We start from the raw sequence: 11,342 nt of genomic DNA, 5'->3' as shown, positions 1-11,342 counted from the left end.
TGTATTCCTGTCTGTTATATAATATTTCTTATCAAACACTTTGTATTCATTAATTTAATAAAATATAATGTTATGTAAATGCAGATTTCCTCTAATATCCACCCTTTTGTTTATGATGGCAATTGGGTTCATGGATTTAAATTTTTCAAAGCTAACATGAAACGAGTGGGAAAATTTTGATGATTAATTGTAAAAAATGCTACGAAGTATAGTCAGCATTTATTTTACATCACGAAGAGTTTATTTACTATCGCTTGATCTCAATAAAAAGCGTTGGGATATTTTTTTTTCTAACGTAAGATTATTAGTAAAATACGCCTGGCACTTCAATTAGAGTTGGGATCAGAGGGATTAAATGAAATGTTTCCATTAGCTCCTGTTTAATCTTCTTTGCGATTTTCAATCCTTATATCTTGCAGAGAAAATTTCAGCTTGAGAGCACTCTGAGAACCAACGAAACGAAGACGAAGTCGGAGTTACAGAATGCGAGAGACTTGTTTCATCCAGCGAGCATGCGCAAAAGAACAATTGTCCTCTTGATCAGTTGGTAAGCGTCTGCATTATTAATGCTAGTCTTTGAGTTTGGTCATTTATTGTTATCAAAGTTTTTAATTTCTCTGTTTCATATTCTGTCGTCAAACTGGTACCATTAACATCTTTCAACAATATTAACTTTGTCGCGATACGGTTCACTTGGGTTTGTGGTCATGGTATTGTGGAAAAGATCTTATGGAGAATACATATCGCTCTACACGTACTCTACTACAAAATTCCCGAGGAATGTAAGCTACCACAGTGTTTATTGTATTCACAATGAAGTTCTTGGGAGGCAGTGTTATGGTGTGGACTGCTTCTCGTGGTTAGGACTCGTGTCGAAAATCATCAATTTCGGGTAAAATACCAACACCTTTTGTGGTTCTGACAGTCATACATGGACCCTCTTGTATTCTTGAACGATACTGTTACTGACTCTCCCAGAGTCCAGACCTGAATATGATTGAAAAATGTTTGGGATGAACTGGTAAGCCGGCTTAGGACGGAACGAATATGGACTGAATACAAAAAGCGCATGCTCAGAAAATCTGTTGCCTGATGATTTATACTTTACTTGTCCACTCGGTCAAATTTGGGCCATCCAAGGGGTAGGCATATTTCAATAAACCGATTTATAATAATAAAAACTGTCGAAAATTTAGCACGGCGCACCTGGTGGGTCTGCGTCTTATTAACTTTGGGTTTCCAAACTTGATGGCATTCTAATACTTTTCGTAGGGTAGTACTTGTTATTATTAGTAGTTTTCCTGATTAAGGGGGGAGGGGATTGTCGTATTAGTTTCACATGAGAGACCAGAAATCTCTACAGATAATCATAGTTAAGTGCATAAAAACACTTTGTAACCTCCTTTTGTGACCTTAATTACTGTAGTGCGACATCTTTGCGAGGTTAACTGCAGTTGAAGAAAATAGAAATCCAAAATTGACTGGTCTGTTTGGGTTTCCATTAAGAGATGAAAAAGTTGAATGTAGTTGAAATCAAATCGATAAGTATCAGATGGAACTGTGGTAGGACTGAAGTAAGGAGATTAATCGCTCTAAAACATAGCTCACCCCCCCCTTCCGGCTAATGAAAGAATTTTATTCTGGACTTTGATGCAGAATAATAGATGTTTTTAAACTGAATAGTGCACAGTCTCCTCCCTGAGGTGATGTGATTTTATCTGTCGCTTTGGAAAAGTGAGCTCTAAAATAAATATAATTAATATAAACAGAACTGACAAGAAAGGTTACAAGGGACGTAGAACCATTGGAACATATTACAAAGGAGTACGCAGGGCATATGATGGCTCCAGAAACTTAAAGGCGTTTGGTGGAGAGGGGGTGTGCCAGTACGGAGGAGTTAAACTGCTGAAGTCATCAGAGACAAAATTTGGTTTTTCAGATAAGGTTTCGAGAAAAGTAAACTTTTTCTCTAAATCTGAGTTTTAGACTCTGTAAATTTGAATTAAAACATGCATCTTTCTTCCGCGACCCGTGGATTTCGAATATTGGTCTTCTCATGCGGTGCGGGTAATAGCTACTATAGTATGTATTAACTGCAAGACTCCTCTTGAAAAAGCGAATTACATGGAAAGTTCCACCTATATAAACTTCGATTCTGCATATTTTAGGACAATCCCAAATATGGTAGAAAAACACTGATGGTTTACGAACCAAGCTACTAAGAATAATGAACAGTTCATTTATTGTTTTCTGATAAGACGTGTGTAGTTCTTGACAAAAGATGCGAGATAAATGACTATTGGAAAAATAGATGGTGGAATTTGGTGAGAAATTAATATCTATCATTAATTCCTTGGGTAGGTCTGAGAGAATTGAGCATTGTTTATGGATTAAGGTTTAGGCACCAAAGGCAATTTCTCTTAATGTTCTTCTTGTACTACATGAGATCGAAGTTGGAGAAAATTGCACAGGTCACTGGATCAATCGATAATTATTCTCTTTGAACCGTCCAGAAGAGCATGTACTACGATATTTTAATATAAATAAATTCCAGATAGTGGTCAGAGTGTTTGAAATATTAAACTCTTTCCTTGTTAAAATTCCCTCGACTATCTCACACCTATAATTAATCAATGCTAACGTGTTTCAATTGCTTGTTTTTAGTTTCATTATTTGGTCAAATTTTGTAATTAATTCTTGCCTGTTTTTGTTGTTAGGTTAACCAACACCACTGCCTTCATCGGACTTAACTATTACTGTATGGAACTCCATGGAGACATCTATCTTAATTTTCTTCTTTCTGCTGTGACCGAAGTCTTCGGATGGCTTTTGTCGCTCGTGATACTACGGTGCTGCGGCCGTCGTTGCTCCTACTGCGTCAGTTGTGCCTTAGGAGGAGTGTTGTGTATTACTATGGCAACAAGGCGAAGAGGTATGCCACTCCTTAAAGTAATATATTTTTTAAAAATAAAAGGTAGTTGCACAAGCAGGATTAAGTGTGATAAATTCCCGAATCACATTCGTTGTGATGATCTGACTAATACCAACAAAAAGAGAGACTCCTTTAGATGTCTTGTTTCCGATAAACAAAAATTTAGTGGCGGAATTCTTAAATGACCGAAGATATGCTGCAAGACTGCTGATTTTTACCTGTAGATGTCGATTTAAATGCTGGACGTTTGCAAGGAAACAATAAAGTTTAAATTATTTGCATAATGACATATAGAACATTAACAACGTTTTATCTTCTATTCGCATTTTTGATATATATATATATAGAACAAACATTTGTTTGTAGAATCTTTTAGCTAAGGATTGAGTTAAAACTATGAGAAAATAAACAAAGATTCAACTTCTTAATTTTTGTCAACACATCGCGTACGAATTTCGATGGTAATTTCTGTACAATCATTATGTTAAGAGACTTGCTGACTGTAGGCTTGCCATTATAACACTTGGACGATCTTTTCCAGAACAAAAGCTAAGAGGTCTTGAAGCAGCAATTTTGAATATTGTGCCATCAACCCCAAACATTATACAATGCAGAATTTTGTTTGTGTAAGATATACAATAGACTCTTTCAACTCTATTAATAGCACATTAAATAATTTAGATTATGAATTGTCCATCAAGGTACATGCAACAGAAATGCTCATTATCTATTATGTTGTTACGAAAGATAATTCTTCACGCTATTCTTAGAAGAGCTTGATGGAAGTCTCATGTTTAGCTGGCAAGTTCTCTTTGATTCATGCACATCTTTACTTTCAGCAGTCACCGAGAGAGTGATGATGATGAAAGCTTCCTCCCAGCATCTCTTTGTGTAGTTCAAGCTCGATGTGTTCGCTTTCCTTTCACTGATACTAGCTGTAAGAAACTGACTAATCAAAATGAGAATGTGTGAATATTCAATCACTTGTAAAGCAGTATAGTGGAGATCTATCATACAGAATCATAATCACAGTACATGACAAGAATATTCTTTGTGATATTAAAGGGTACTCCTTGCACTTTGACACGATATCAACATACGACCTGGTCGCTGCATTTTGATTATAAATTTCTCGAACTCTTTATTCTAACTTATTAAAACTGGTATTTTGACACGATTGTTTTTATTTTACAGGTAAAACTGCCTCATTAACGCTGTTCGTTTCCACCAAACTGAGCGTTTCTACGTCCTACTTCGTCCTCCCATCGTGGACAGCAGAGATACTTCCTACTGTAGTCAGGGATATAGGACTTAATCTGATGGAAGCTATTAGCCTCTCATGTCCAGTATTTTTACCTCTTCTCATATACCAGGTACTTATTCTTCAGCCTAATTTTAAACTAGAAAACTCTTTCCCGTAGAGCTTTGCTGCTATGCAGTGAAGTAGCATTGTTAAACAATTTCATTCGAAAGTTTCCAAAGACATTTGGATGTCTACATTTATTTGAAAAATTTAAAACTTGCTATAAAATGATGCATAAAATATGGAGTACTAATTTATGTATTCACTACATTTATTTAAATAAAAGTTTTAACGCATGGCAAGCATTAATAGAAAAGTATTATTTTCAGGGAAGGACAATACACAGTCTGCCGCTCACATTAATTGGAACCCTTCATGTCTTTGGGGGTCTTGTTGCTCTAGCACTGCCAGAAACTCATCAGCTCACTTTTCTGAAAGCCCCAACCATAGAGAGCGAAAGCCAGTGTGAATCATCGTGGTCCTGTAGGAACTGCGCTAGATATCAGTCAGAAAAGTAAGTCCATCGAAAGATAACAGACGCAATAATATTTTCTTTTCCAATATAGTGATATTCTTATATTGTATAGCAACGTAGAAATAATAATTTGTTATAAAAGAGCGAAAAGTACTCATTTTACAATAAAATTCGGTACGCCAGTATCTCATGGCTCATTATTAATTGAGCACTCTAGCAACAGATTTAAAACTTCATTTTGAAGTCAGCCAAAAAATGTACTGCACTGCATTATAAAATTTTTCAAAGAAACTTGGATTTCTACATTTATTTATCCTTAAAACTTGCTATAAGATGATACGTAAAACCTATTTATTTTAACTTTATCAAGTGAATTTAAATTATATCGAATATGGCCTTTAAAACACTTAAACATTGCTCAAAGGATTACAAAAGTTCAATACAACATATCGAAATGTTATGTCTTCATTATTTACTCAATTCTTTTGTTAACTTGAAGAAATTTTCATTAGTCCGTTTTAGATGAAATGTGGACTTTTAGCCTCATTCAAAAATGCAAGTTATAGTATAAAGAGTACTATGAAATGGTCGTGAGATTTTGGGTTATTGCTAATAAGACCAGTTTATACAACAGCTTGGAATTGGCTATTCGATGTAGGATAACATCATAAGCTTATTATACTGACGATAATGATTCTGGGCGTATTGCTCGAAGATTTAATTGATATTTGCAGAGACCTAATGTAGAAACCACTTCACAGGAGACGAATATCCAGCAAGAAGCTATAGTACATCATGGCCACAGATGTGGACTTATCCACGGCAAGGTATAGACACTCATCACAAGCTTTTTAATATAGTATCTGAGATGGTGTGTGAATAGGAGAATACTAGGGAGCACGCCGTTAATATCAGAAGGTTTTTTTGGATGTGGATGAGGTACCAGAACTCTGTCCCGTAAGTTGATTTTGGAAGGAAATGGTCTAATAGATGTGATCTCCGGTATTGTAGGAAAATTTTTGGGTTGTCCAAAGTTCTAGCAGTTTCAAGATTTGACTGAATGTTTACATCTCCCTGCAGAGGAAGAGTGTGATAAGGTAGGTCATGAAAATTTAAAAAAAAAAATATATATATATATATATATATATATATTTAAAGAGAAACCTACTGAAGTCTTGTTTCATATGTATCCTGTACTTATTATTTAAGAGGAAAATAGGATTACGTTACAATCCTATTAGAGTAGGCACAGGACAAATTCAGCTTCTTCATATCCCTTTACTTTCGGTGCTGATAATTCTCTGCCATCCTATATTTGAAATTACTGTGATTCGGTAACTGAAGGAAATATTGGTCACTAGTGGCGGGAGAATATCCTAAAGCGGTGTTTGACATTATTAAAATCGCGCGCATTAAATTTTAGAAGACTTGTACTACTAATTGTCAGTTTGAAATGTGAAGATATTCATTTCTTATCCTGCTACTGATCTTTCTACATTATTAAATTCTGATAAACATTACAGTCTTTGAAAAAATGAAATATTTTATTGTTGAACCGTCAAAAGAAAAAGATACGTTTAAATTGTGTTTCATTGATACACCTCTCTTTGCGCAGAATTAATTAGTTTACAAGTGTGGTTTTAGTAGGATCCTGTTGGTTCTTCAGGTATCTTGTGTTATATCGATTTACTTCAGCTAATTCCACTTCCTTGCCGTTTTAAGTACCTGTCTTGATGATTGTTTCAGTCGAGTTATCTTTCACAGTCGTAAGACAGTTTAAATATATTTTTACTGCTAAGTGAGAGAAGGTATATGACAGTTTTATTAACAGGACTGTACAACATAATATAGAGATAGCATTCGGATTATCATCGGTTGAGGTTGCCTTGGTCATATCAGGGATTATGGAAACAATTCCATTAACAGGAAAAGTTATAGACAAAAACATCTTGCCTTAACATCAAAATAAAGATGTCCGAATGACATAATCTTGCATCGGACGCAAGTTCTTATATACAAAGATATGTCTCGTAGGTTTAAACAAAGGGAATTCTATTCTAGACTAGTTCAGATTTTCTGCTCCTCTAAAATCCTATGAAGAGAGCCCAGTTACCTTGAGATGCTGAACAATGGAGTCAAGAACTTGACGGTGTTACATCTCGAGAAAATATAACGTGCGATATGAATGGACAGTTTGAAGAGAAAAGTCTTTCCTATCATCGATGGTGAAATCTTGGCTGCTTAGCGATATAGAGAAGAAATTTTAGTCCTATATTAGGATGCAGCTGGCTCGCAGTTCCATCTTATGGATGATAATGCACTTCCCTAATAAGGTTAATTTTTTGTTCAATTTCTCAAAAGCGAAGTGTCCTGCAAGGTTCCCAGACGTGAACTCTACAGCACATGCATTGAGTGCTTGGGGGACGCATTCTCAATTCACATGGTTGGCAGTGTGAGGGGATGATTACTCTTAATCTTTGTGTAAATATTTTCTTTAGTATGGCTATTCTTTCATGGCATGCACGTTCATTGTGCTTATAAGTTATTCATTTATCAATGTGCATGCCTTAACTGAATTTTATTGAAATCTTGACAGATGGTGAGATGTTTCTGGAAATGAGTAGCTTTCTTAATTGGGCACTAAGTGAATGAAAATAAAGAATTTTAGTAAACTATTTCAAGTGTCTGAAAAGCAATTGTTGAACTAGATTTTGTCATCTAACTGCCTGATTTGTAGAGTGTACAAATCAATCATTGATATTTCGATAATCTAAGCACAGTAATTAATGTTTATTTAATATACCATACGAGCTCTTTTTTCTTTTATTTTAATGACTGAATATAATACTTAAACCCACGATATCTGATAAACTGCAAGTTACTGGATCTTCACCGCTGTCTTTTGATAATCTCATTCCATGTGCACTTATCCATTGCTAATCCCAGATTCTTACTTATTATATTGCGAAAATTAGTGTCACCAACTAATCTCATTAAATAGCCAAGCTGTGGGTTACTCAATATTAGTCTAGTTCTAGACAAAGTTCTTATCTCTGTAAATTTATCAAGAGATGATTTCTCTCGCAATTTCCCTAAAATAATTGCATGAGTGATTCAGACTATGCACAATTAAATGACGTCTTCTGTGGAAATAACATTTCTTGGTGGCCAAAGTGCAAAAAACGTCTGAGGTTCTGTGCAGTTATCAACGCTATTCTGCTCGTTATGGCTTATCCAAGAGCACCTTATTATTTCTTTCAATCCTTCTCCATTGTCTATGGTATAAAAATATCTCTAATGAAAACTAGTTTGCGAATATTCGTTAAAGCATTTTCTCTGTTGCAAGACAGTAGCAGCCAGCCGAAGTGTCGCATCAATTTCTATTCATTTATCTAGATTAATCGCAAGATACTTCTAGGAGACTGCATATTTGCATTTGTTTCATCTACAGCACTCTACTTGTGCATAAAAGCATTAAGACCGCTGCTGTGCGGCTAGTCCAAGAAGCTCAACTCCCGCAAAATAGGTCGTTTCGAAAACAGCGCTTTTAAGTAACCTTTTAACCAAGTTTCTTGCTCCTAAATAGTCTATTAAGAATACTTTCTTTGTACTTAATCCACTTACTGGAACAGCATTCTTTCCATTAGTTTACTTTTTTTTAAAGTGGAAGCAATTAACATTTTAAAAATTAGTCTCTATTTTCAGAATCGATCCTAGGAATGGAATCTTGCGAAGCAGATGGTCTCAACCAGAATCACCCATTTTTAGGTAAGTGCTTTTTATCAAAAAATATTTTTCCATCAGAATACAGTTCACCAAATTTGCGAAATTGTAAACGTAGCGTTTCCTTCTTTAGTTATATAACCGGTGTAATTATTTCTATTCTTTGTTCTAGCTTGCTCAAAACCCACTTGGAAGATAAAGAACCTGAGCCGATTATTGCTGATCGTCCCTCAGAACACGAGTCCTGTTCTTCTCTAGACGAGCTGAAAGTGACGGTTCTTTAATACAGTGGAAATCTAGATTCCAAATGGACTGTAAAAAAATCGGTTTTATATGAAGAAGAGATGTCTCTTCATCTTGTACAAATCTCTCTAGGAGACAATAGAGCACACTTTTACATATCACTAACGGTAGAAATGTTATTAAAGAATTCCTCTTCTTAAACGTTTTCTTCATTGAACTGTAATCCCTTCTCTTCTCTCTCCGTTGGGGAAAATAAACTCTCAAGTTACTCGCACATGAGTAACTGAAAGTTTAACTATCAACATCACAAGGGAAAACCCATTATATGACATATACTTGATCTTAGGTATAATACTGAAGGCCAAACAAATTCAGGGAATACTGCTTCTGCCTTGCGGAGTATTTTCGAGATTGTACCGTAAGATTATATCATTGAGCAGTTCAAGTTATTACTCAATGTCAGTAAACGACACATTGCATGCTATTTTAGTTTCTTTTTCTTCTTGGTGATTTATAGATTAAATGATCAAGCTCAAAGAGAGTGCTGAAGCTCGCGACATTACATAAGATTAAGTAAACGACGAGTTCCGAAAGGTACATGAATTTCCATCGTGGTTATAAGACAGCTTTTGTTACTGTGAACTTTCGCAATAGTATATTTCAGTTTGCATCTTCGCAGTAACTAAATATGAATTTCACAATTGAGCATCCTATTTCTTAAATTGTTCTGTCCAAGATCATTTTACAAGTAGGTCGGTGGTTGAGCTCTGAGATGAATATTTCTTATTTTGTTGTCTAATAGTAATGATACAAGAACTGTGAGAAAAATTTTAAACATGCAGAGTTAACAGATAAAGTATGCGACTTAGCTTTCCTAGTGATGACAATACCAACTTTAATAAAGAAGTCTTTATTGCAATTTTAAAATCATATAACCGATGGTTAAGTGACTACAATAAATTATTAAAACATAATAATCATAAACAGACTGTAGCTAGCGCCTTTCTCGACTACAAACAATGATTAGAGGAACTCTATAAGAGAAAAGGAATAACTGTAGGAGCGTGGAAGGGAAAGATAATATATAGTGGGCTGCTAAAGAAGTAGTACCTATAATATAGAATATTGCGTAAGAAAACATTAAGCATATATATATATGGCCCTAAAGAAGTTGACATAATTAACAAATAAAGTGGAATAAAATAATACCAACTATTTGACAACGGTTAATGAACAGACTATGATCCATACCAAATGGAAATAAATTATGTACAAACTAGGAATAAAGAATTAACAGAAATATCAAGGATATAAATATACAGAAGAAGTAAAGGACTTGGTTAATATCAAAGCAGAAACATTTATTAAATAAGAAAAAGAGATATAAATCTGTTTCTATGGAGCACAAGTAAAAACATTTGGTGGGAAGAGTTTGTTTAGATTCGAATACTCTTAAAGTAAAGTTGTGCAGAGTTCCTCAACAATTAATAGGAGGTGAAGAAGACTCGTTGCATCTATAAATCTTTTCAGTTTGATAAAATTTGGAACAATCCAAACATCAATGGAGATGCTGAGATAAAGTGAGGAAAGAATGTAAAATACAACCCATTAATGGGTGGATGATCTCTCCTTGACGGTGACCAGGTTAGTGGAGTTTTTTTTTTTATTTAAAAGTTAATCTGATTATTATATTATGCGTATAGTAAAGGAGTAGTAAGATAATGTGATTTGGATTGAAATATTTTGTTACATAAAAGTAAAACAGTTCTGCCGAGTGATGCTGATGGGATTTTATTTTTGTGTATGGACCATTAACAAAAATGAAATCCCATCCACACCACTCTAAAGATAAATAATATTTTTATTTATTTACTCTATTTGGATATACAGTTTCACTCCGATACATGCTAGTGAGATAGACAAGTACACAACAGAGAGGAATATTATATAATAAAGAAAGAAATGCTACAAAATGAAACCGTTAATTCTCCATTATCAAGTTTACATCAGTCTGGTCTCAAATGTTCTTTGCCTGCATCCCCCACTTTCGCATGACAGGTAATGGAACTGTTATAATCCACATCATCACAAATGTTAAGTTGGAGCATTTGCAATCTTCTTCTTTCTTAGAAGTGTGAGTAGCTGACACCTAACTTCATGTCAATAAATTGACTTGGAAACTTTCCTTTACATAAGTCGAGTTATGAGCAAAAAATATTACAAATTGTCATTCTTAATTGGATTGGAAAATGGAGGTTTGGTTGTTTTATCTCGAGACAAAGATGAATTTAATGTGGCACCTAAATGAACAGTCACCAACGGCGGAGAAAAATTGTCTATAGAAAATTCAGCGAAGTGTGCCAAATACCAGGGAAAAAAGCTGAAATAATACGCTGTGGGCTGTGTTTTCACAAGATGTTGGTTGGTCTGAATCATGATAATTTGAGACGCCCACGGCCGAAGTGGTGAATCCTAGATGCGCTGTCTTCCGTGAATGTTGATGGGATCTTGTCCTGATACGTTAGAAAAATCAATATATTCAACATGGGGAGCCTGTATGTCCTCCAAAAATGACTTTCTGCACATCGAAATTGTAGTCGCCGCTCTCAGTCTGAACACTATAATTTTCTATTTGCATCGAATAAGAAGCATGTCAGAGTTATGTA

The 11,342-nt window shown here is 34.8% G+C and overlaps 1 protein-coding gene across 1 annotated transcript; it reads left to right on the top strand.

The window, feature by feature from the left end:
- Positions 1-439: 439 nt before the first annotated feature.
- Positions 440-8,817, top strand: LOC150079088 (beta-alanine transporter-like). Its single transcript, XM_090383898.1, has 6 exons — positions 440-547; positions 2,718-2,932; positions 4,127-4,305; positions 4,565-4,749; positions 8,416-8,478; positions 8,606-8,817. Exons 1-6 carry the CDS (start codon positions 513-515, stop codon positions 8,715-8,717), a joined length of 789 nt encoding a protein of 262 aa, XP_090240024.1. The 5' UTR covers positions 440-512; the 3' UTR covers positions 8,718-8,817.
- The last annotated feature ends 2,525 nt before the right edge of the window (positions 8,818-11,342 follow it).

The sequence above is a fragment of the Mastigoproctus giganteus genome, chromosome 10, assembly GCF_048544385.1.
Source record: "Mastigoproctus giganteus isolate SK-2022 chromosome 10, ASM4854438v1, whole genome shotgun sequence".
NCBI classification, from domain to species: Eukaryota; Metazoa; Arthropoda; class Arachnida; order Uropygi; family Thelyphonidae; genus Mastigoproctus; species Mastigoproctus giganteus.
This window is presented reverse-complemented; position numbering and strand designations above follow the sequence as displayed.

Excerpts from the sequence above, each read along its gene's own strand:
- LOC150079088 (XM_090383898.1), top strand. The coding sequence starts at position 513 with ATGCGCAAAAGAACAATTGTCCTCTTGATCAGTTG. Across the intron at positions 4,750-8,415 it reads GCTAGATATCAGTCAGAAAA|AATCGATCCTAGGAATGGAA; the intron begins GTAAGTCCATCG and ends CTCTATTTTCAG. Across the intron at positions 8,479-8,605 it reads CCAGAATCACCCATTTTTAG|CTTGCTCAAAACCCACTTGG; the intron begins GTAAGTGCTTTT and ends TCTTTGTTCTAG.